The sequence below is a fragment of the Lynx rufus genome, unplaced genomic scaffold (genome assembly GCF_022079265.1).
Source record: "Lynx rufus isolate CCGP_SWC_20201006 ecotype Redwood Valley unplaced genomic scaffold, mLynRuf1.p SCAF_44, whole genome shotgun sequence".
Lineage (NCBI taxonomy): Eukaryota > Metazoa > Chordata > Mammalia > Carnivora > Felidae > Lynx > Lynx rufus.
This window is the reverse complement of record NW_025814861.1, coordinates 519,520-545,580: the sequence shown is the minus strand read 5'-3', so window position 1 is coordinate 545,580 and position 26,061 is coordinate 519,520. Positions and strand designations below refer to the sequence as shown.

The 26,061-nt window shown below is 50.2% G+C and overlaps 1 protein-coding gene across 1 annotated transcript in view; it reads right to left on the bottom strand.

Annotated features, from left to right (window-relative positions):
* The window catches only part of DDX31 (DEAD-box helicase 31), a 72,588-nt gene that overhangs the window by 19,319 nt on the left and 27,208 nt on the right, over positions 1 to 26,061 (bottom strand). Inside the window, exons 15-18 of the mRNA XM_047098123.1 lie at positions 18,504 to 18,554; positions 16,764 to 16,903; positions 11,606 to 11,687; positions 4,839 to 4,950 (exon numbers count right to left, since the gene is read on the bottom strand). Coding sequence (XP_046954079.1) covers positions 4,839 to 4,950; positions 11,606 to 11,687; positions 16,764 to 16,903; positions 18,504 to 18,554 — 385 coding nt within the window. The remainder of the gene's footprint in view (positions 1 to 4,838; positions 4,951 to 11,605; positions 11,688 to 16,763; positions 16,904 to 18,503; positions 18,555 to 26,061) is intronic.

Below are 26,061 nucleotides of genomic sequence, written 5' to 3'. Positions count from 1 at the left end.
TCGATGAGAAATAATAACCAAGGCAACTTGTCTGCACCCCTCTCTGAAATCTGTGCCTGCTTCCCCTTTTTAATAACCGGGGACCAGCTTTTCCAAGGGAAATCTCTAGCACTTCAAATGGTCTGCGCTGTTCGGAGGTTCTGACACCAGGTTCCAGACATGGAGCTACACACTCGTCTCAAGAAAGCCGCTCGGCTACCGCCCAGGAGATGCTCTACACCTCTTCTCCACACCCCTTTCTTTCCAGACCCTCCATATTTACTCTCCTCTAAAAAAAAAAAACAGACCGAAACCATGCCAAGTCAGGCCAAGCCAAAGAGTTTGCACTTTTACAATCTCAGTCCCCGGACGCTGGCCCAGGCCTCCTCATGACCACCACTGTCCCACTTAGGCAGATCAACCTCCCATTCCCGCACCAATCCGAGGAGCCAAGGAGGGACAGCCTCTGTCTCAGAGACGTGGGCGCCCAGCTAACAAGTTTTCCAAGAAACAGCAGACGTATCTTCTCCCTCCACAAGCGCTCAGGCAGCATTTCACACTGCATATGTTTACCAACCCTGCCTGTCCTTAAGGCTGTCTCACTGGGGACAACGATACTGGGCTGTCCTCACATCCTTGAATGGACTCCCACGTTTTGATGGTTCAGAGAAGCAGGAATTTCAGGAGCAGCAGAAGCTGTCTGCAGACCCTGCCGAGGGGCGGTGTCAAGGACGGGTGGCGGAAGTGGGGGCTGGGGGACCCAGAGGAGTGGGGGGCAGAGAAAGAAGGCATTTGCTTGAGATGGCGGAAGAAGCCGTGGCCACTTACAGCACGCGCTCCGTAGTCACGGGCTCCCATCTCACAGCCGTAAGGGAGATGCATTAAGGGAAACCTATTTTAAAATACCCCACACGGACACCTCATCCTTGTTCATAAAATCAGATTTATTCTTGGACATCTGACCAAGAACAGCAGTATCTTACGGATGATACTTAGGATCAAGGAGGTAGGAAGGAGCGAGACTCTAGCCTGGGAGGGAACCTCGGCCCTGCCCCCAGAAGAACACACATCTGTACGGAGTAAAGGCACACCCGGTTGAGTACCTGCCTACCTGGGACTGCACTGAGGGAGCGGCTGATCTGTCATCGGTGGTTTGGGTTTTCTGGACTCTGAGCAACAGCCCCGCAAGCCAGGCACAGCTCCTCCGCACGTGGTCCCTGCTCTTCAGGGAGACCTGAGGCTGAAGGGCCACCAGAGGAAAGCCGTCTTCTGTGTGGAAAGGACCCCAGTTTCCAAAACTTTTGTTCGGGAGTCCCGAGTTCAAACCAGTTTTTTTTTTAAATTTTTTTTTTAATGTTTATTTATTATTGAAAGTCAGAGACAGTCAGAGCGTGAGCAGGGGAGGGGCAGAGAGAGAGGGAGACGCTGAATCCAAAGCAGGCTCCAGGCTCCGAGCTGTCAGCACAGAGCCCGACACGGGGCTCGAACTCACAGACCGCGAGATCGTGACCTGAGCCGAAGTCGGATGCTTAACCGCTTGAGCCACCCAGGCGCCCCAAGTTCAAACCAGTTTTTAACCACTGGGATCTCTAGCTAACAGAGGCAAGAAATGAAGGAAAAGGGGTACCTGGGTGGTTCGGTCAGTTAAGCATCTGACTTGGTTTTGGCTCAAGTCGTGATCTCATGGTTTGTGGGTTCGAGCCCTGTGTCGGGCTCTGTGCTGGCAGCATGGAGCCTACTTGGGATTCTCTCTCCCTCTCTCTCTCTCTCTGCCGCCCCTTCTGCGCATGCTGTCTCTCAAAATAAACAAATAAACTAAAAGGAAAAAAAAAGAAAGAAAGGAAAGAAATGAGGGTAAAAAGGGGCGACTGCTGCTGGAAACTGACAACAATTAAATGCCGGTTATTAACAATGACTGGGCCAGAAAATGCAACAGGAAGACAAACGCATACGTGGCCCAGTTTCCAACTACTTTTCTGCCATAAAGGCAAAAACCAGCTGCTTTGTTAATTATTCATGAGGTGGGTTCTGAAATAAAACGGAGGCAAGTCAGCAGTGGGGAATCTGCATATGCAGACGAAATGCAGAAGACAGTTTCGACTTCCGGGGTGCGGTCGCTGTCCCCTTGTGAACCGGACACCTCTGCTGTAGCAAGTGCGTGTACGCACCCCCCCGCCAGACCTCCAGAACTCACCATGCTAAGCACCAGGGGAGCAAAGCGTGGAGATGCTGAGATCTAGAACAGGGCACTTTCCTCCCAGACCACCACCAATCTGACGTGGCAATCAATTGGCAGAGAAGAGAAATGCAGGTTTATTTCCTTCTTGGTACCTAAACATTGCAGAGTGGCCCCGTTCAGGTACCCTTTAAAAGGAAGGCAAGTAGGGCACCCGGGTGGCTCAGTCGGTCGAGCGTCCGACTCTTGATTTCAGCCCAGGTCACGATCCCAGGGTTGTGGCATCGAGCCCTGCGTCGGACTCAGTGCTGAGCGTGGAGCCTGCTAGGGATTCTCTCTCTCTGCGCCTCCCCCCACTTGTTCTGTTTCATGTCATGTTCTGTTTCATGTCATGTTTACTAAGTAGAAATAAAAAAATAAAAGTGATACTAGGAAAAAAAAGACAGAAAACCAGGAGCTCCGCTTGTTTCTTGGTATGAACGACTTCAGTGGTAACCACACTCTCCAAGGACGCCACGACAGCCTTACTTTGGTGACCCAGACACCTGAAGAAGGCTGTAGTCTCACTAGAGTGAGACACCTCAACCACCTCTGGCGTCAAAACCAAAGGTGAAGAGGACAGGGGGGCTTTCTTGCTTTTCATCGCAATGCGCTACGAAGCCAGAAATTCCGCGGCGCCACAGCTGGACGTGCACCACCCAGCAAGCTCACCTCGCCTGTCAACAAACGACCGATCTCCAGTTACACTGTGACGAGCCATCCGTTCCTCTCGGGAGACACGTGCCAGTACTTCACTGAAGGCAGGTTCTTAGGAAAACCCTCAGGAATTGTTGAATTCACTTTTGGGAAATGTCAGGACAGCCTGCTGTTAGAAACCCTTCCAGCAGGACGCACGCTACCTACGGAGCAGCGGGGACGGGGCCACCGCCGGGACTTCGTCTTTTCTCCTGTGTACTTCTCATTTGGTCCAGTGTGGTGGCAACAGCCAAGGGCTGCTTTCGTGATGTGCCAAGGTATACGGTAGGCACTCAAAACCGTTTGCTGACTAGCCCATTCTTGTCATCTATTTCCTGATGGCCACGACTGTCTGTAACCAGTCCCCCAGCATTCACCCTTGCCCCCCAGATTCTATTCTCACATAGGCCGTCTTTTCCGACCCCTGTAGACCATGCCACATCTCTGCTCCAAGTCCTGCAATGGCTCCCGTTGCACTCAGGGGACCCCAAAGCCCTCGACAGCTTCCAAGCCTGCCTCTGCTACGCCAGCCTTCCCTTCCTTCCTGTGGACACACTGCCCCCCCCCCCCGCCCACCTCCGAGCCCTCTCTGGGAATGCCCTTTCTGTCGCAGCAGCTGGTGACCCTCAACTTGCTCATGTTGCCCTCACAGCAGGGCTCACGCTGACCCTCCACGTAAAACGCAGTCTGCCCAGACACCCCTTCACTTCTCTTACCTTTGTTCTTCCCACAGTTCTCAACACGTTTTAAAAGACTATTTTAACTATGCTCATTATCTGTGCCCCACCTAGAATATTAGAAAGGTTTTCCATCTGCTTTGATTCCTGATGTATCCCAAGCACCTAGAATGGTGCCCAGTTCAATAAGTATTTGTTAAATAAATGATTTTTTAAAAATTTCAACTGGGGCACCTGGGTGGCTCAGTGAAGTTAAGCATCCGACTTTGGCTCAGGTCATGACCTCACGGTTTGTGAGTTCAAGCCCCACGTCAAGCTCTCTGCTGACAGCTCAGAGCCTGGAGCCTGCTTCCGATTCTGTGTCTCCCTCTCTCTCTGCCCCTCTCCCGCTCATGCTTTCTTTTTCTCTCTCTCAAAAACAAACATTAAAAAAAATTTTGAAATAAAAAAAAATCTCAATTCATAAAAGGAAAAAGATGATGGTATAGAGTTTAGACACTGGCAAGACAGCCTGGCATCCTTCTCAAAACAGCAAGCAACTATCAAAAAGAAGTGAGGGGCCTCCAACATGGACTGCACCTCATTCACACACACAAGACCATCACCAGCCACGACACGCGACTTCCTGCCATAGGAAACATCCAGCTGTTCTAAGACCCCTCCCCCCACGCTCTCTCAGTGTTATCCAGTGAAGTACTGAGTCCCCACTAAATGCCTGGTGATCCCAGGTGCCAACTTATCCTATAAAGGGCCTGGATATTAAATAAGTACCTGAGTCTTTTGTAAATTTCCTAGGAATTGGGTTCAAGGTCTATGGCCTTTCTTCAGCACTGTTCTTTCTCACTTTCCTTTGTACTTCCAAACAGAGACTGCTCGGGTCTGATGCCTCCAGTCCTTACCTTCATCCCTAATTTCCATCTCTACAACAGTCTCTGCTGACGTGGTCACGTCTCTTCAGTTTTCAAAGAGGAAAATGGATCCCTGAGATCCATGGGTCAAAGTTCTAGTTCTACGTAAGCCAAGATAAAGCCTCATTTGTGCAAAACATGGGGAAGGATGAAGTGAACGTTTAATATCACTTTAAAGCCTTCCACGCCTGCGTCCAGACCCTGCAGAACGAGGCTGAAGGCTTTAGCTGGTGAGCAGAGACATCCCCCCCTCACCGCCCCCGCCCACCGGTTGGCCTCTCAGCACGTTGGCGGTGTGCAGGTGGAGGTGGGGACGGAGCTCTGAGGGCTTTCCATCCACAAGGACCTACGAAATCCACGCACCTTTCTTTGCCCAGGAGACCCGCCTCTCACTGGAGTGCACGTAATCTTCAAATACCGTCTGCAAGACCGTGGCTCGCCGTCGGATTTCCTGCGGGCCAGCGGCACGGGATTTCTGGGAGGGTGGCGGAAGGATTAAAGAAGAGACAGAGTCAGAGTCAGGAATAATGAAGCACTTTATAATAGATTTAATAACAGTAAAATCACTCGGTAACCACCGAGGGGCCAACAAGGGTAATCCTTTCAATATTACTAGAGGAAAAACGGGAGCTATAAAGATGTTAAAGTCAAGCAAAGATGGAGACGGCTTTGTGAGGGGGCAGATCGGGTCTATTTACTTATTTACTTGTTTACTGACTGGTCCTCCTGGCCTCTTGTCACTCACGTTCAAAATGAAAGCCCACCGGAGACACTCTGGAATTTTCCGAGTCCGATTCAGGCATTTAAAACATCACGGGACGTGGACAGGTGGGTAGGTTTCACAGGACTTGGGTCTTAACGGAGGCCTTAAATCCTCCCCCTCCCTCTCACTCCTCGGGGGAACAAGGGAACAGCCTTTCAGGAGTGCCCCCCCTACCCCGCGGCCTGCCTAAAATTTAGCCTATCCTTGAACTTCAGAGCATGCTCCCTCATTCCTAGGGAGGCTGTGACTTGTGTTTCGGATCCATTCTTTCAGCCTGGGACCATCATGCCACTGTGCTGGCTGCCAGGGACCTATCGAGGAGTGGGCCGTCCCTTCACACCAAGAAGGCCACTCAGGCCACCAAGAAGGCCTTCCAAGAAGGCCACTCGGTCTCTGCAGCTGGCCGTCCTGGTTTCAGGAGCGACATCTGTACACGCTCAAGTTCTACGGATGGAAAACGTTAATAAAATAGAAAAATGATATCCTTTTCATTCTTCAACAACCCCAGAGAAAAGATTTCCTTTCTTTTTTTTTTTTTAATTTTTTTTTTAACGTTTATTCATTTTTTGAGAGACAGAGAGGGACAGAGCGTGAGTGGGGGAGGAGAAGACAGAGAGGGGGACACAGAATTCAAAGCAGGCTCTAGGCTCTGAGCTGACAGCACAGAGCCCGACGCGGGGCTCGAACTCACAAACCGTGAGATCGTGACCCGAGCCGAAGTGGACGCTCAGCCGACTGAGCCACCCAGGCGCCCCAAGATTTCCTTTCTTTATATTCCCCTAAAACTGAGTGTTTTTCGTTTCCCATATCTTTTTTTTTTTTTTTTTTTAAAGTAAGCTCTACAGCCAGTATGGGGCTCGAACTCACGATCCCGAGGTGAAGAGTCACACACTCCACTGACTGAGCCAGCCAGGCGCACCCCCCGCCCCCCATCTCCTACGTCTTAAAACAAACACGAATGTGCAACTGAGATGCCAGAGAACAAGATCCTCCAACTCAATTTGGCCGGTAGGTCTCCCGGAAGACGCGGACCGTCCCGGCGATTCTAGAAAGCCTCTGCGGTAACCACTACCCACTGCGGGCATGGGTCACCGAGAAAACAGCCAGTCTGTGCTTCCCTTCGCCCCCGCGGAGGACAGGGGCTCGCGCCTGTGTCTGGCTGACCACAGGCTGACCGTGCCTAACTGGGGCTCCCGAGTCTCCCGCCTTCAGGGCTGCCAGACGAAGAACAAAGGGGAGAGGAGAAAAAGCCTCATTCTCTGGGTCTGCGTCCGTCTCTGTATTAATGGAGACTTAACAACCTGAAAATGTTTTTAGCTTAGTCAAATCATTCCTGCTACCTGTTCGGTTGATGACAGTCTAGCTGATTTCACAGTACATGGTCCCCCTAAGGGTTTTATCCACTCAAATGTCAAGAGAAAAGTCACTCAGGAGCTGGGTTATGAAAGTGGACATTTGCTATTGTCATTAACAAGGGTTTTTTTTTTTTACCCTCTTAACTGATGTGAAATGCAAACTTTTTTTTTTTCTGTTTTTGATGCCCTCCTTTCGTTAAGCCACCTCAGCAACGCAACTGTCACCTTCCTTGTGTGTGTGTGTTTTTTTTAATATGAATGTGAAATTAGCGAGGATGCCCTTTCCCCTGGCGGACAGAATCCTCTGTTATTAAAAAGTAAAGCACTTTAATAATGAAAACTTTTTCCTCTTTTTCCTGTGTTTTAACTGTTTAAAATTAATGAGAAGGGCAGAATGGTTGTCAAAGCGATATTGAAAGCCGGGCAGCCAGGCCCGAATAAGCACAAAAATCCCTCTAGAGTGTTAGATAAACAGAGCTCCAGCCCGCTCGAATCCCTCTGTTGGTTATTGTATACACTCTGTAACAGCTCTCAGAATAGATCTGAGAGCCAGGGAGGCAGAGAGGTTTCAGAATTCCAATAAAGGCCTCAAATTAAAGACAGCCTGGTGCGAATTCCAGGAGAAAATTAAAGAGACCTCAAGCTTAAGTGACAGGTGACTTACTTCTGTGTCACAACTGTCAGGGGATTTAGTGATAATATGGCAATATATTACAAAGGGCTTTTCTTATTCCCCCTTTAGGTTTCAAAATGAGGCATCTTTTCTTCCCAACCAAAAAAAAAAAATACATACACACACATAGATAATGTGTGTACAAGTGAAATAGGTGGAGAAAAGGCAATAAGACTAGGTTCACACGTTTGAAATGATGAGGTCAGTTTCAGTAAAATGTAAGGAAAAGTTAATGGCAGAAAACATAATACACTCAGGAAAAAGCACGTCTTCCTCTCCCTACCCCCTCCACTTCCAGAAATACTTTATTTTAAAATTACCCCTCTTGAGAATGAGGTGTTTTTCAGTTGTCTTCTGGGGAGGACGGTCTAAATTTAAACTGAAGGCAGGGGCAGAGTTGTGTGCACGCCAGCGTCTCAGCCCCGACAGGTGAAACACTCCCGTAATGAGAGCGGGTCAAAGCCCGGAGGCACACCCACCCCTCAAAGACACACAGACGCAGTGCTGGTTAACGAAGCTAACCTGGGACTAGCAGGCCGGGGCTAGTTTAGGAAAACACGTCTCCAACGGCCCACACTCAGCATTCCCTGGTCCGTAAAGCCCTACCGACCCTGGAGAGAACAGCCGAGTGTAAGGACTGAGCACTAGGATGGAGGGAGGGGGCTGCTGATCTCATTTGAATACCTGACCCTGCACCAGTCTCTTGCTAAGGTCCGTTTACAGGCATATTTCAGAGGACAAAAAAAACAAAAAACAAAAAACAAAAAACAAAACCTCGTAGAAAAAGCATGTTTGGGTGTGCGCATACTTTGAAGATGAAAATTTCATGCCTATCGAGAGGCAACACATGAGTTGAAGATACTTGGGCTGGATTTTTTGTGGTTGTTGTAAAAAGTTTTAGGTGGTGGCAGTGGTAGGGGAGGTGCCTTTTTCTTTCTTTTTTTTTTTTTTTTGGAAACATGCCCATTGCTAACTTCTAAAGTGTTTTTAAACTAAACGGAAGGACTGTTTTAATCACTTTATTGCCAAGCTGAGTTTCACCCTCATGCTTCCCTAGAACCATCTGAGTGCTTCCCAGTAAAGTTGAAAGATCAAATTTATTCTCTTTGTAGGTGGGTGAACACTCGCACACCCAGACGTAGCTATATATATTTTATATACCTAAATATGAAATATACATTTTACAGATGCTTCACTCACTCTCTTTCTGTTCACAGAAGCCCAAAAATGTATGTGCCAAAGGGACATTTACAATGGACTTCAATCGAGTGAGAAGAGAGGCCTTACAGTGAGGTGTCTGGCTATGTGTGTAAAAGGCCTATTTACCGAGCTCACACGTATCTGTCCGGCACTGGTTCATGGGCTAGACGGAACCGCCCACATGGAGAACGGCAATTAAAACACGCCGTGTTTCTTATGAGGAACAGAACTAAAAGTTGTATCCAGCATCTACTTTATTCTTTTCACTACTCACGCGGATCACACACACATAAAACACTCTTTCGGGTTGTAGATCTGTGTGACAATTAGTAATAGAGTCAGTTTCACGGAGTTTCCCTTTGGCCTTCGAATTGAAGTTAAATTTGGTTAAACAGGCCAGGTTTTCATCGACACGGCACCTGGGGCCTGTAGTACGATTAGTTTTCTAGGCTAACCTGTTAGTTTGGGGTCAGTGAAAGCCCACCTCGCCGAGTGTTTTTTCTTTTTAAAAACAAAGCTCACCACTCCTTAAAAACATAAAGGGGCGCCTGGGTGGCGCAGTCGGTTAAGCGTCTGACTTCAGCCAGGTCACGATCTCGCGGTCCGGGAGTTCGAGCCCCGCGTCGGGCTCTGGGCTGATGGCTCAGAGCCTGGAGCCTGTTTCCGATTCTGTGTCTCCCTCTCTCTCTGCCCCTCCCCCGTTCATGCTCTGTCTCTCTCTGTCCCCAAAATAAAAATAAACGTTGAAAAAAAACAAAACAAAACAAACAAAAAAACAGAAACATAAAAACATCCTACTGGTTCCTGTCCATCAAGGCAGGAGCTTGGGGCTGGGATGAACCACCACGGCCCAGAAGCATACAGAGCGCCGCCCTCCTCGTTTTAGGTCAGCTTCACAGCAACCCACGTGACGGGCACTCTGGTTGCAGAACCACCAGCCGTGAAGCATGGTCTGGAACCCAAGCCTGCCTGCCTTGGGGCCCCGGCCCCTACACGAAGTGTCCCCGAGCCCCCCCCTCGAGCAAGGCTTCAAGGCCGGCCTCGTGCCAAGGAAGCCTCTGCTTCCGTGGGAGTAGATACGCAAGGCCCTGGAAGGCAGGGGGCTGGGAAACGGCCGTGGCTCGCTCGGGGAAGAGCAGAGGGCACCGCGGCTGCTTGGCTCCCTCCCCAGGGGTGGGGGGGGTGGAATCCGCAGGAGACGCTCCTTCTGCAGACCCACGTGATGATCAGCTCTCCCTGGACCGAACAATGTGTGCTCGGTTCAGGGACAAACACCAACAGAGTCAGTCCCAGAAACGGTGTAAGAGGAGATCTGACCGAACCTTTACTTTCTTTGTAACTTTCCTGTAACTTTCCCACTTGCTCTTACTTCTGGCCAGCAGGCAGAGGCTAACGATCGCCGGTGCCACAGCGACAAGCACCAGGTTTTGTGTCGCGGAGTCTGGACTTGGAAGTCTACATCTGCTACTAGCTGATGATGGCGATGAACACTCTTCAGTACCTGTGTTGGGGTTCTCGGGTTATTTCTTACTCAGTCCTCCAATCTCCTTAACAAGAATGCTAACATGATCTCAGTTTTACATAAGAAGAAACCACGGCTTAGGGACGTCCAGTCTTGCCCAGAGCCACAGAGCTGGGGACCCTGAGGCCATGCCCTTAACCTCTGCTACACTGCCCATGGTCCTGGGGCTGTAATGAAGTGTCTGAGGGAACATGAAAAAACCCTTCCTAGAATCTGCAGTAGCTTCAGGAGAACAGCAGCGTGCCGGGACCAACGAGCGTCTGTTTGGTGACTGGTCCGTTCCCTTGACAACAAACTATTAATATGGGATGTTCCAAAGTCTAGCGTGGCAGGGATGTTTTCTAACGAAACACGGTTTAAGACAACTTGTTGATCAACTGAGTCTGTCCCTGCTTCTTTGGTTTATGGGATATTTGTTGTGGCGTCCTCTGTTGACCACGTCTCACCTAGCGAGGGCTGACATTACCGAACTGAACAGCTAGCTGCTGCCACTGCCGTGGTTTCGTCTGTATCAATGGAAGCAAAGAGCACGTGCTTTGAAGTCAGGCTGCCTGCTTCCACCGCACCGGAGGCTCCGTCCCTGTGGACGTTTCTTCACCCCTCCAGACCTCAGTCTCCTCATCTGGGAAGTGGGACGACAGCACCCACCTGGTGGGGCTGCTGGGAGGATTAAACAGGACCAAACCATGAAGAGTGTAGCACAGTCCCGGGCACAGGACACACGCTGTGACGGTTTCCCTGCCTTTTCGTTGATACATTTCCTTAGGTTCTTTCTGGAACAAGAGGGCTTAAGTCAGGGCCAGTCAAGTCAGGTCCCAGCCCCAGGGACAGTATTGATCCAAATAAAGACGCTTCTTGATGCACAAAAGGAACTCTTAATTAAGCCTGATCTATTTGGTCTCATTTTCCAGTCTATGCTCAGACTTAAACAAATGTAAAATATTCAAATCACTAATGTTTCATAGACAAAACTACATACAGCAATGTGACACACACATATCTGTGACACAGTGGGTACAGGGCTAGAGTGGGAGTGGGGAACAGCCACCTAGCAGGAGGAAAGTCACAGGAGGGCCGCAGGATAGGGTGCCCAGGGTCCCCGTGTGGAACCACATGGATAACACCAGTGTCTCCTTTTGATGATCTCAACTTTACTCTTCCTCTGTGTGTGGCACACACATTAAAAAACAGATGCACTACGTGTGTCTGCATGGAGACACAGAGACACCAGTTTCTTCCGTGCTGTCACGGGTGGAGGGGTCAATCAGCTGTCTTTGCTGAGAATCTGGATGGGGGCACCAGGGTTGAGCAGGTAACACTGCCTCCAAACTCACTGTGGGCCAGGACGAGGCCTCCTCGTTGGGAGCCTGCTGCGGCCTTGCGGGCTTCCAGAATGGACGGGTCACCCGTTAACGGGATGAGACCAGAAAACGCGTCCAGGAGCAGAGAGGAGAAAGCACAATCAAGATGTGGCCTCATCTAACGTTCATGGCCCCTGAGATACACACGTCTGCTCAACAGAGGAACTAACTATCCCACACACAGTAGTCCCACCACCCCAAATCAAGGAGTGAGTCGTGTCTGTTCACCGCAAGTATCATAAATAATGACACTCACCTGGGTTTCCCGTCGGCTCCCTTCCAAACAACCGTCCCTTGTCAGAACAGACAAAATGTCTTCCACGTGAATCTCAGACACGCTGTAAAAGGAAGGGCACGTCAAGGTAAACTTGCTACCTTCAGCAACATCCGGAATCTCGATGCATAAAACTGGCCTATTCTCAAGCTAATTCCATGTAAAACAGAAACTACACCTTCACGGAAAGGAATTCAGTTTCCTAAACCTTCAGGAGTTTGGAAGGCAGCAAGCTCTAGGACATGACAAGGACAGAAGGGGTCATATTCCCAACACTCTCCTCCTCTCTGGCGACTTTCAAATAGGCTACGTTTAGAATTTCCTGTGGGCATCCCACCATTATTTCTTAATGAATCTCAAACACTACAAAGCAGGCCTGCTTATTAATATACTACACTTTGACACGAGCACATGAGAAAGTAAAGAACAACACAGATAGTCCCTTTAGTTTTATATTAAAAAAAAAAAAAAAAAAAAAAAAAAAAAAAAAAAAAAAAAAAAAAAAAAGGCCAGGCCAGAGGCAGGAGGGGAGTGTGTGGCTAAAGGTCCGTAACTGTTGGGGTCAACTCCTCAGGGAAGGCCAACAAGTGACCGCAGCCCCCGAACTCTCTTCTCACATATCCAGAAGTCTGTCTACCCTCTTACACCTTCGTTATGAAGGGGTGAGGAACAGAGGACCTCTGACGCATGCAGAACTGTGTGCAAACGGCTGAGCTCAGAATTTGGGCCTCACTTGTGAACAGAAGCCAGCCTGAGCCAGGAGAAGAGGTCGACCTGCCTCACGGCCCCGTGGCCCACGCTCCACTTCCACCAGTCTGCGGGCCACAGCGTTCAAACACAGCAAGTGAGCACACAATCAAGTACTACAGCCTAAGGAAGAAACAGCAGTTGCTGAAAACATACTTCCCAGGGAGGGGGGGAGAAAAAGGGGAAGGAGGAGTTCTGGGAGAAAAACAGATCATAAAAAGATAAATGATTTCCTTGTATGTTGTTTCTTTTTTTTTTTAACGTAACAGCAAATTAAAACATGAATGGCAACCTCTCAGGTGGGAGAAGACAATTCTCCCCCTTTCCCCCAAAGGTTACGCTGACAAAGCTATGAATGAAAATGTCACGTCTCTGACAGCGATCTACCTGAAATGTGTCACCGCTTCCCTGAACACCCCCAGCCCCCGCCCCTCCACACTCTCCCCCCTGTGCTGCCAGCTCACAGCCCCACGGAGCCGTGAAATCTTTTTACAGCAGGAGTCAACCCGAGGAGGCAGAGCACGTACTGCGAGGGTAGGAGTTTGGGGGAAAATGCTCGTGATTTCACAGAAAATGTATTTTTCATAAGAGAGAGAAATGCCGTGGCCACTGAATTTGCCTCTTGTTGACGCGGGAGAATCTGGAGGTGAACGCACAGCACGGCACCTAGCTTTTTCTTTGTTTGACGGACTTGCCTCTGTGCATCACTCGTTTTCTTCAGGAGGAAAGGAAAAGGAACAGAAGGACTCGGGGTGAGATTCTGAAGCAGGGAGAAAGAAACCAAGAAGAAGGCCACTTGGAGTCAGGGATACAAAGAACTAAACACACCACAGAGAGGCGCGGTTTTCCAGGAGGCGTGTCTGGGCTGACGCTCGGGCCGGGCACCCCTCTGCCGTGTGTGTCCCTGTGACAGTGCTGGGGGCCGGTCACCGCAAGTGAACGGCAGCAGAGAAAGAACTGGAGTGATTTACAGTTTAAAAGGGCCTTCCTCCTGTTCTCAGAAATCGGGTGGCTTCTGAGGAACAAAGCAAATCTACTCTGCTTGTTTATGGTTCTATCGGCAGATCTGAACCGCCCCGCCTTACCATGAGAAGATAGAGAAATAAATTCAGGGACCTGTCCTATGCCTGATCTAAGAGATACACAGTTTGCATTTACATTTTAACAAACCAATGACTTTCATTAGAAATGCGTTTAAAAGGGAAGCGGAAATCGGTTAAGAGATTGGCATATACAAGGGACTCCAAAGGATGCAGAAACAAAGTCCTGAGCATTCAGGCTGAGGTGGCAGCGGCCCAGGGCGCCTGTCTCCTGCCCCGTCTGCTAAATTACACTGTCAGGGCGAGGTCCACAGTGCTCGGCGTCTGAAGGCAGGCAGCAATTTGTTGTGATGGCCCTTGCTGCCGAGCGCCTCAGCCTGCCTTCTTGAATCTTCCCTGTAATTCATCAGCCTTCCCAGCATCCGGCTGCCCGGCTCCCAGGTTCTTACGCACAATACATACACACATCTTCCTTCTCTTTTTGGTTTCGTTTTTTTCTTTTTTTGGAATATTTAGCAGAATAACTTTTGGTTCAAGTCTGCTTGTTGCCACAGCACACTTTGTAATTAGTTCTTCTTAGGTGTAATTTTTTGAATTAAGTACAAAACAGCTTATATAGATACCCAACATTGATCTCTTCCTCAGGCACAAATCTGGAAGCATCATTCTTGACTGCAACATTGTAACTTAGGTCTGATATTTTGGGGGGGGGGTTGGTTATATCAGGCCCACAAAGCAGGTTCAGGTATAGAAGCTTCAGCAGGTGCATTTTCAGGGCAGAAACGAGCAAGGCCGGGACCCTCCAGGGCTCTTTCCCCCTCGAGTAGATGTTCACTCCACAAGAGACCCAAATCTCTTCCTCTGGGTACTTCTGTCTTCATGCTTCTGAACTTCCCCCGCAAGTCCAAATATCGCGAATCACTGGAGTCTCGGAGCGGTCTCCTGAATGTGAACACGGGATGCCGGATTTCCCACCAATGCTGCTGACACAGTTTTTTCCAGATGCGACCATCACAGAGAACGACTGTACTTTTTACATCTTCAAAATACACGTGGCTATTATTTTCCCATTTTAATATTTATTCATTTTTGAGAGAGAAAGAGGGAGAAAGAGAGAGGGAGGAGGAGGGGCAGAGAGAGAGCCCCGACAGGCTCCACGCTGTTGACACAGAGCCTGACGTGGGGCTCGATCTCATGAACTGTGAGGTCGCGACCTGAACCGAAACCAAGAGTCAGATGCTCAACCAGTTGAGCCACCCAAGTGCTCCTCTTTTCCCTTTTTAAATTTAGGCTCTCACTTGAATCTTTCAGAGCAATCAGCCTCAATGCGTTTGTTAAGGAAACCTGAGGGCAGGGGCATCTGTGCGGGTAACTCCGGGCTGGACAATTATCATGTGACTGCAGGACCGATGGCACTCACTTTTCCGAGCTTACTGTGTCAAAGTGAATGAGCGCGGGCAAACATCCAGGAGCCGCGAACAGGAAGGAACAGAGGGCGCAGGGAGCATGAACTTGTAAGTCTAGAACACAGGGTGGGGGGAAAGCAGCCAGGGGATAAGAGGCCGCCAAGGTGAAGGGACTATATGTCCTCCCGTGGATGACAGCACACAGCTCTGAAAACGCGTTCTGAGGCTCGACAAGTCCCTGTGCTATAGGAAAACAGCGGCAGTGCCGTGACAGGTCCCCAGCCTGTGAGAACGGGGTAAGAGACAACAGGAAAAGGGGTTACGTCCGTGGGTTTTCATTCAACCCCACACTTCCAGGGTACAGCTGCCCAGTGGCGTGCCACCCTAAGACCGGAAAGCACCGGAGAGAACGGCTGGCCATCCTGAAGCTCCAGGCACTCAGAATCCAGCCCGAGAAGTTGTTATTGGTGAAACGTGACTGACCAACTGACCAACAGAATTCCTCTTACAAGTAACATCAAATATGCAGTCTTTCTGAAACAAATAAAACCACTCTTTCGGTGGCTACATTGTTTTAAGATGAGACATTAAACGAAAGGAAAACCCAAACGAGTGTTAGTTTGGCCCACTAGAAATCACCATGAGGCTCCTGCCTCCCCAACACTGAAGGGTGTACACAAGGCACATTTCCTGAGGACGCCCCAGCCCACAGATGTTCCCATGAGCAGGCCCAAGACTGCCCTACTAGGTCTGCCCAGGGTACAGGGAGGGAGGGAGGGTGGGAGGAAGGAGAGGGAGGGGAGGGAGGGAAGAAAGGGAGGGAGGGAGAGAAGCAGGGAGAGCTCTGCAGGTGGGGTGGCCCCAGGCAGCTCTCTGAGTGGGTGGCCTGCACTTGGTCCCCAGGCCAGGTCCCAGGCAGCCTGCCTGGGAGCTGCGATGCACATGCAGAACGCAAGGACCCTGCCGGCTCTGTACTTTAGACCGAGAGACCGTGGTCCTCTTGCTTCACATGACACGTGGGGCTGCGTGAGGCAAAGCACCGGGACAGGAGGCCCTTGGGCTTGGCTGGTGTCACAGCGCTGGTTCCAAGCAGCACTCGGGTGGCCATCGGGGCTCCCGTGCGTGGCACGAGTCGTGCCCTACCTTCCTGGGCACACGCGCACGACTCTCCCCGTGCCTTCCGAACCACGCTCTGCATCACCGCGCTACGTGAGCAGGAGAAATTCTCGAGAGCAGGCCAGTGTGAAAAACCGCACGCCTTTAGCAGTCTGTTACTAGCACTGAATTATTTCAGGTGCCGGACGCCGTTCGGAACACGTTTCTGCAGCCCAGGTGAGATCCTCCTGCCTTCCTCATACTCGGCTCGGCCAGGTCGAGACGCTGTTCTCCGTCTTCACCCTGCTGGTCTTTCCAGAGCGAGGTCTGGGTCCGCGGGGGCCCCGACTGGAGTGACGGCATGGCGGCTGCGAGGCTACGCGGGCACCTTAGCTGCCCCCAGAGATTTCCTCCCTGGGTTCATCTTCCTGGTGGTGGCGGGCTTTGTGATGAGTCACCGGCATTCTTTTTTTTTCTAAGACACATCACCTTCAGAGGCACAGAACGTTGTGCGCAAAAATAAAAACTGAATGAAGCAGGTCTCCAGGAAGCTGGCTGTGAGGGCTGTGCACACGAATTGTACAGAAAAGGAATAGGAAGCACGGACCTCTATCTTAAAGAAAAACCAAGCGCAACAGATCGCTCTGTGACTTTGTGTGGCAACGCAGTGAAAACTGTCATGTGCTGACGGCGTGAAGGGCTCAGTGTTCGCCACTGGCTATTCTGGGACCCATTTAGAGATCACAAGGGTTAATGGCTCTTCGTCAGCTTACAAGGCCCATCCACTGTAGAAAGCGACAGAAAGTTAATTAGGTGAGATCAGCTGAAACCGCGTTCAGGTTTCTGACTCACTTGATTTTGTGAGAAGCCAACGAGTTGACATATTCTGCCTCCGAAGGAGCCAAGATGAGCAGGCTGCTCCCACGGCAGCCAATCCGGGCGGTTCTCCCAATCCGGTGGATGTATTCAGCAGGCGAAGACGGAGCGTTGTACTAAAAAGGGTAACAAAAATGAAGGCATTCACAGATCAAGGCACTGCCATTAATTGGAAGTGCAATACCCCTCACCTGCCTCCAGGTAGCCCAAGAATTAAATCCCGGTGCTATGGTTACCCTCACACAACCCCAAGGAGAAGCCACTCAAGCCTGAAAGCCCTGCCTTCATTGGAAATAACGAGGCTCAGACACGAAGCGTGAACAGCGGCCAAGTTCCCGATGAGCGAGCGCCTCCCCGTCCCAGTATCTCCTTTGTAATTTTACTTCTCCACAGGTCTCTTCAGTCTCCTATCTGCATCTTTCCACAGAGGTGACCGTGCAAGGTGAACACGGAGGCAGGCGGGGTAGGATGACCGAGTGACCTTGGCCGGCAGACGCGGCGGTGAGGCTGAGGCCATAGAGGCCTGGACGGGGTCAGGAGGAAGGGGCTGGCTAATCTAATCAGAGCTCAGCGCTGCTGCCGGGCCACCGGGAGCCGGTGCCCACCATCTCACCGCAGTGACACCCAATCCCAATGGAACTGGGAGAGCTGCGGGGCAGCCGTGAGGCAGGTTCCCCTCTGGCAGGACTTGCTTCCGTTACCGGGGACGGCATTCCTGACCTGGGGGCGGTGGGGGGCAGACTCTAACTCAGCAGAATGCATTATGCACAGCATTTCATATTTTCTGTGGCAGTAACTTTATCATCACAAATAGGAACTGACCATATTCCGTTCTTCCTTGTTTTTTTTCTTTGCAGCTACACAAATCAAAGATCAGAGGCCCAAAATGAACAGAATACACAAGGATGTCAGACATATGAAAGTAATCCACCTCACAATACAGAAAAGCTCTAAACGATCAAGTTTATGTGTCTGCCCCATCCCCCACATTAAAGTTACCCTGCTTTTTATCTTTATTTTGCCGTGTGGCCATCAGGCAAGAAACCACAATGCCTCTAGTCCAAAAGAGGCTGTCTTCTGCAGCGAGCAGATCAGATTTCCTAGCCAGTGACAGGCATGCAATTCCACTAACACGTGAATAAACCATGACTCACGTAAATGGGGCACGTGTCCCCTGGCCCCCACACAGAAAGGCTTAAAAATACCATTCTGCAGACTAACGAAAAGAAAAAACAAAACTGAAACCACTAGACTCTAGTGCTAACACCTGTGCCCTCTGGCAAAGCGTCTAAGGCTAGAGGTGTGTGTAAGATGTTGTCAGGCCCTAATTGCCCCCTGCAGGTCAATGCACACGGACACGGCTCTCAGGACAGGCTGAGCCATCTCCTTCCGGACACAATGAGGCCTCCCAAGGGCCAGGGTAATTCCTGTTATTTTCAGATTGCTGAAACTTTGTGTGTGACATGCGTCAGTCTGGGAGCAGGGGAGTCTGCCCCTCCCTCCCGCAACTGCTCAGCCTGGCCGTTTCACCGCAGTGGCTAGGTGGGCCATGTTAGGGGAAGGTCCTGGAGAATCGGGCAGATAAGGCTGGTCGTTGCCTGGTTACCGGGGCAACACCCGAGAGGCTAATAATAATAATTATTCCACTTAAAGCCAGCTCATCTACTCACAATCGCTTATTCCTGCCTTGAGCTCACACCTTAAGTGAAAAATTACCTGAACAATCCACGTGACTTGAGGGAGATCCAAACCCCGAGCTGCAACATCCTTTAAAACAGAAAAGAATATGGCTTACCACTGAGTTTCTGAGTCTTTTTAAGGCCATAGATCTATCTGATAATCTAATGCAAACTATGAGGGCTCACCACCCCCCTGTGTGCACAGGTGTATACACACACACACACACACACACACACACACACACACCCCTACATACAACTTCAGGGACCCACTGAAGTCCATCTGTGGTTAAAAATTCTAACTTAGACCAAAAAAAAAAAAAAATCTAACTTAGGAGGGGGGCGCCTGGGTGGCTCAGTCGGTTAAGCGTCAGACTTCTGCTCAGGTCATAATCTCACGGCCTGTGCGTTCGAGCCCCACGTCGGGCTCTGTGCTGACAGCTCGGAGCCTGGAGCCTGCTTCAGATTCTGTGTCTCCTCCCTCTGCACCTCCCCCACTTGCACTGTCTCTCTCAAGAAAAAATAAACGTTAAAAAAAAAAAAAATTCTAAACTAGGGGGTAAGCTCTACAGAACATGTTGGTGAGGCAGTCACAAAATGTTCACCCTACTAGGAGAACATAAACCGCATGTTTGCTCAAGAACTTAAGTCTTCATTTCATCAGTATGTCATGTAAAAATTCTGAGAACTTGTAGCATGGTTTATTACTCTTACGTTTTATCTGAGAAACCACTCTATGGTAGATGAATGCATTGGTGGGTCATTATCCTCACCCCTCCCCTGTCAGCGATGCCCAACAACGACAGGGCTTTGAGGCGCATGTCTGAAAGACCACCCCAAAGTGCTCCCTTGTGGAGGTCAGTTGCCAAGCATTTACTGAGGGCTCATCAGCCTCAGACAGCAGTAAATATCAAGTCATGTCCCACCTCTTCTGACACTTAAATTAGAACCCCAGCCACAGACTTAACCAGACGTGAAAACCGTAAAAGCGAAGGAGACGTAGTTCTTTTCTTTTCAGCTGGTTGCCGCCCAAAAAGCAAAGGTTTTCTGCTCTCCAGTGTCTGGCAGAGGGACGAGAGTGTGGGCACCTTCCAGTTTTCAGGGACAAATGACGCTGGGCATTCATCTTCGAGCACGACCGTCACGACAAGAACATCCCCGGTCAACACTTACTGAGCGCTCACCATACACCAGACTGCAGCATTTCGCCTGCGTCATCCTGAGCGATCTCCGAAACAACTCCTACCCCCACTTGACGGACAGAAAACCAAGGTTCAGAGAGATCAAGCAGCTTGTCCGGAGACACACGGTTAAGACGTAGAGGCAGCCCTCGAATCCTGAATCCACTTTACTTTTCCAAGGCCGTCGCCTATCGTTTCACCACCAAAAAGATGCTGCATCCCTCAGAAGCCGCTGGTAGGAATGCAAAATGGCATAAGCCCCTACAGTAGGAAATTTGGGAATATCCCACACAAGTACATACGCACTTGCCCTTTGGCCCAGATGCAACGTCACTTCCAGAAATCCATCCCGAAGATACACTGGCAAGAATACGACACGCTTCACGCACAAAGCTCCTGATTTTGGCAGTATGTGTAGCAGGCCTGGAAAACCCCCCCATGTCTAGCAGGGCTAGGCCAGGTGACTAGAACACGGCAGCACCTACCCTCCGCAGCACGGCTGAAGCAGGACGGGGATTCGGACGTGCTGGCACGGAGAACCTCTATGATCTGTTCTGGGCGTGCGGAGGAGGCTTGTGTGTGCGAGAGGAGGGAAATACAAACACGTCTGCTTGCATTTCAAGAAGAAATAAGGGAGGAGAAACCCCAAAAGCTTACAAGAACAGTTCACCGGGAGGGGAAGGGGCTGGGCGCCGCCCACAGGGGCAGAAGCTGGACTCCCTTTAATGGACTGTTACGATTTTGACTCTGAAACAATGTAAATGTTTTGACATAATTGGAAAGACAACGAGCTGTCAAGCAACAGAAGTACTGGTGATGCCTATGATGTATTCTCGCCAAAAACGAAACCAAATCTAACCAGGTGTGCAGCTCCCAGCTCCTATTTTACAGGAAACGTCCGGGAGATAGGAGCATGTTGGCCGGACCCAGAGGGCGCAGGAAGCCACATCCCCAATGCGAAGTATTCTAAAGCACCAAGTCTGGTTTCTTCCAGAAAAAAATCCATGGGCAAAAAAAAAAAAAAAAAGCGGGTACCAAAAACGAGACATTAAATGGGTAGACAGTTAAGTGGAGAGATGAACCGAGAGATCAACCGGGAGCCCACACCTGGAAGGAGGCCCACCCGAACTATCAACCGCGGTTATGTCTGGGGAGAGGGATTCTGGTGATTTTTACGTTTCCCTTTGCATTTTCCTGTGTTGCTTGCTTTGTCTTTCTTTTAACAACAAATGCATATTATTTCCCCCCGAAATCTTTATTTAGAAAAACTTAAACCAAGGAGCACTTGCACATCCTTCATCTGGATTCATCAACCGCTAATCCGTCTGGTGCACCCGCTTTCTCTTTCTCCACACACGCTTCTGAGCCATCAGAAAGTTGCAAATACCATGACATTTTATCCCTAAATACTTTAGCACGTACCTCCTAAGTAAAAAGGCATTCCTCTAGGTAATCACAATACCATTAGCATACCTAAGTAATTTAGTATTAAATAATGTTATTTCCTGATAATCGTTTCATATTCAAATTTCTCTAACTGCACCTAAGGTTGACTTTTATAGTTGTTTTCTTTCCCAACCCAGGAACTGATTCATCCACCAGGCATTCTATGTTTATTATATCCCTCTAGACTTCCTTGATCTAGAATGATATCCCTGCCCTCAGTATTTACTTACTCAGCTTTTTGATAACTCAATTTTGAAGAAGCCCAGGTGTCTTGAAGCACCTCCCAGAATCTGTATTTGTCTAATTGTGTGTCCCCATGGGAAGGTTCGGGTGGAGCCTTCCGGCAGAAAGACCTAAGGGCGGTGAGTGGCTGACACCAGGAGACACGCGAGGGCAATCTGTCCTGCACGGGTGATGCTGTGCTCGGTCCCCTGAGGAGTGGCATCCACCCACGAGCTCTCTCCACCTGAAGGCACCCTCCTCCTTTGTAACCAATCAGTAAACTGGGGAGTGGAACTTGGAGACCGCTTCCTAAATCCTTTTGCCCACAAGTTTTAGCATCTGGTGACGCTGCCGGTCTGCCTCGCTGTTCCTCCGGCGGCTGCAGACGCAGGCTTTCTAGCTGGCGTCCCCTTCTTCCGCTTACCGGTTGCCATTTTTCCGTCAAGAACAGCTGGCCTTCCTCTCCCCTTAAGTATCACTAAGGATTTACATACATAAGGCTTTTCTGGAAACCAAGAATCCCATGCAAAGTTTCTGTAAAAAGCACGTTCAACCAACTATTCCCTGTATCGCCCAGGGTCAGAGGCAGGAGCCAAGGAAGATCTTGTCCCACCATCATCTCACCCACCTGCAAGGACCGCTGAGGGCAGGTCAGGAATTGTCTGCCTTCACTCTGATTACACCTGGGCTTGCTGGAAGTTTCCTCGGAGTGGTGGCCAGGCTGCATTTACTAGGTACTAAGCGGAAGTTAACGTACCAAACCGTGTCAACCACCCACCGAGTGTTTGCAGACAGCTCCCACTGCCCTGAAAACTGAAGGCGGATGTTCCCGAGCTGATGCCTTTGAGAACACAATTTAGAGAGTTCTCTATCTTAAAGGGAAGCAGACATCGCTTTCTACGCTAACCACAGTTGATGTCTTTAGAAAAACTGACGGGTTCTTAAATCTGCTAAGCTCTTGTTAAGAAATGATTTATTTTATTTAAGTGCTCCGCAGTGGGAGATGCACGTAGACAGTGGCTGTCTGAGCTTTGCAGACACTTTGTAAAAAATGTAATGCTCGTTGGTTTAGTAAATTCAACCAAGAAACACAGATGAAACTCTAAAACAGCAGGTGACGTTCGTGGAGCTCACTGAGCACAAACATACCGAAATGGGGAGGAAGAACGCCAGCGGCCTTCCAGGGACCATTCGACATTCTATTTCCCGCTCAGGGACCGGCCGAGACACCATCTTCCCATCGAGCACTGCTTTATGTCTTAGGGAGGGGGGGACCCTCCCTGACAGCCACCACTGCTCAGGCTTCCCTCAAGCTGTTCCTGCAAATCCTCCTTCCTATCCTCGACCCGGGATACCATAGGGAACGGGACAAAGGGACAACCTGCGTGGCCCAGGGACAGACAGAACTGAACTCCAGCCTCCCTGTAGCAGCCACACCACCCGGGCAAGTCGACGTGGCTCGCTGACCCTCAGTTTACCCACCCATCCCGTGGCTATAAGACCCACCCTGTTGATCTCAGCTCACGGGGTGGCTGAGGAGATCGAACGGGACCGTGTTTGCGCAAGTGTGTTGAGAATTACAAATCCAAGCATTTCATTCCATGACTAAGGAGGAATCGACACAGTGGCAATTAGGAGGTGATGTGTGCCCGCGCACCCGACCCGGGCAGAGGACCACAGAGAAGCCGGGATCTGCTCCATCCTCTGCAACGGTGTCTGTTGGGGGTGCCAGGTCCACAGGAAACTGACCTACGTCTCGGCAAAGGCTTCGGTTCTCTGCCCCTCTTAGAACTTAGACCCAGCCCAACCGTATTCCTTTAAGCTAATTAGGGCAAAAGAATTGCTAAAGTCAGCTCTGAAAGACACTCAACGGTGAGGCCGTGAAGGCCCGGGGCCTGACAATGGGCCGCCTCCACGAGACCGAGGAGTACAGATGGAAGGCAGCTTGCTCAGGTGCCAGCCTGTCAGTTGGATTAAAATGACTCATTTATTTACCCAAGAACCTCACAAAGTGCTTTTACTAACAGGGAGAGGGGGCCTGCCGGCTCTCTGAGCAAGGGACGTAGCAAATTCGCCTCCGCCGCCTTCCCGGCCTGCCAAAAGTCATTATTGCCGTGTGTGGAAAGCCATCAGCGGGGTACAGGCCCCCGTTGTCCGGGTGACAGATTGGGCTGCGTAATCAGAGGAGGAAGGAGAGAGTGCAGAAGCTGTCAGAGGCGAGAGAGCTTGGCTGGAGCCGCCAGAAAACTGGCAACATGAGTTAGCGTAACCGAGTAAACAGCCAACCATCTCCAAATGATCTTGCCATTAACACGAATGAAATAAAGTGGAAAAGCTAAACTTTACCTCAAAAGCACGCCCCAGAGAAAACCAGGAGAGTCTACATGTGTTGTCGGTGGTGAAGTGACATTCCTGTGACTCTCCTGGCCTCATCTCCTAGCCTCCTTTGTCTCCCAGCCCCCCCGGGCACAGTGGAAATTCCCCAGGAGGAAGGGAAATTAAGAACCGCACAGACGTAAAGGTGTGCTTCAAGACAAAAAACAAATTGAGAAGGTAGAGGAAAGCAGCACAGGTTCGGGGTCTTCTGAAGCAAGCACGTGCCCCACAACCAAGATCTAGTGCGGCGGAGAAGCAGCCGGAAGACCAAGCGAGGCCGGGGGGTGCCTCTCTGTGCCGGGGAAAAGGTTACTGTGCTCCGTATCCATGGTACCCACGGATGGCCAGGGAGGGCCACATGTACAACAATGGAAAAGTCCAGCGTCGGCCTTAAAACCAGAGGCAGCTTGGGAATATCATCTTCCAGTTAGTCCGTGGTACATCCCTTTATCGACCGATCAACATAACAATGGTGTTGAAAACCACCTTCCCCACCTCCGGTTTATCAGGAGTTCCGCACCACAAGCAAGAGGAAACATTTTGTAGATAATCTACTATCTCCTATCTGACTCCTTTGACTTCTTAATTCCATTCGGGAAAGTGGGCTTTTGAACTTTCAACCAGCTCCTTCCCACTAATCCCTACTCCCTTAACTTGGCTTCTTCTCACATCTCTTTCTCTAGAGGACACAAAATTCCATTCTGAATGTGTAAGGACCTCTCTCACAAACTGGTCTCCCCTGCCCCAACTGCCCTTTCGCTTCTGCCTACATTTCATGTCACCATGGGCTCACTTGTTTGTTGAGAACCCACAGTACACAAAGCCAGGTACCAGGTCCTGAAGGTTGTAAGAAATTAGAAAGGTCCTTGCTTTCAGATGTTTATAATTAAGATGAAAGAAAACACACACACACACACACACGTCCTGGACTGTTCCTAATAACAGAAAAGACAGGAGGGAGGAAAATGGATTGGGGGGAGTGAATTTTGAAGCAGTAACTAGCATAATTGTGGGTTTCTGAGTGGTTACAGCACAGTTCCCAACTTTTCATACAGACATTCCGGCTTCTGGGCTCGGTAAAAGATCCTGGGATGATAAATCAAAGTGGCAAAAGGTACGGTATAAAGGGGAGGGAAAATCCCCCTGCAACAATTAACAACACGATTGCTCTTTATCAAAAGAAGCCAGTTCTCCATCTGCCTTGTCCTGACGTGGCCCCATTCCTCATTAACACTAAGGAGACTCCCGGAGAGCATGCAGAGGGCCTGGCAAGCAACAGGCTGCTTAAAAGGATGCAGTGACAGCGTCGCCCCAACCGGGCCACGATCTACTGCAGTGGGCCTCATGTGCCTACAGCTCTCACACACCAGAAGCTTCAGGCCAAAGCAAACAAATGTGGCGGAAGCGGGAGGAATTCTGAGGGTAAGAGAGCAGCTCCTCATCACCAGGGACTGCGTGCTGGCTCCCTGGCTTCCAAACGGCAGGAAGTGAGCCCCCGCCCGGCTCTCCTCTGGTAACCTTCGCTGCAGAATGAAGAAGGGACGGGGCTGGCGGAAGATCGGCACGCTGGAAGGTTCCTCGACAAGCAAATGAGCACACACCAAGAAACTTGAGTGAAATCAGACCGGGGGCAAGCGCGAGTTGGCTTTGCGCGCGGCCACCGGGACCGGTGGGGGGCAGAGGGGTGCCGGGGCTGGTGGGGGGCAGAGGGGTGGGGATGCCGTGCCCTGCCCAGGCAGTGGCGCTCTCTGTTTGGCCGACCTCACTGCAGGTATCAGCCAGACAAAACAAGAAAACTCATCATAGGCTTCCGACCCCACTGAGAATTACCTTTTAAAAAGAACGACCTTTACTTCCACGTAAACCTACTGGAAAACAAAACAAAACAAAACAAAAAAAAACCCAAGACCAAAACCAACCAAAACACTGAACTTCAAATACCTGGAATTTTCTTTGAGACCCAGAGCTCACCCACGTCTGAAAGAAACACCAGGAGACTTGAGAATTTTCCACCAGGGACAAACCCAACATCTTAAGGGTCAAAGATAAAAACATTTTGCTCTTATCGCAACTCAAACTCCAACACAAAGGTTCCTACTGTCTTTTGTTTCAATACAGACAACCTGTAATGTTCACCCTCGGGTACAGCACGGATATGAAAAGTGAACCTGTTCCCAATGAGCAAGGGTACTAACCTCAGCCTCTTCCAGTCTTCAGAAAAAGGCAGACATTGGTGGTTCTCAACACTGTTTCTTGGGCCCCAAATACCCACCCACTCGGTTCACAAATCCTGAGTGCCTACGGCACACCTGCTCTGTCCCGGCCACCGGCGTGGGACTGCAAACCACACAGTCCACCTTTAGGGGCTCG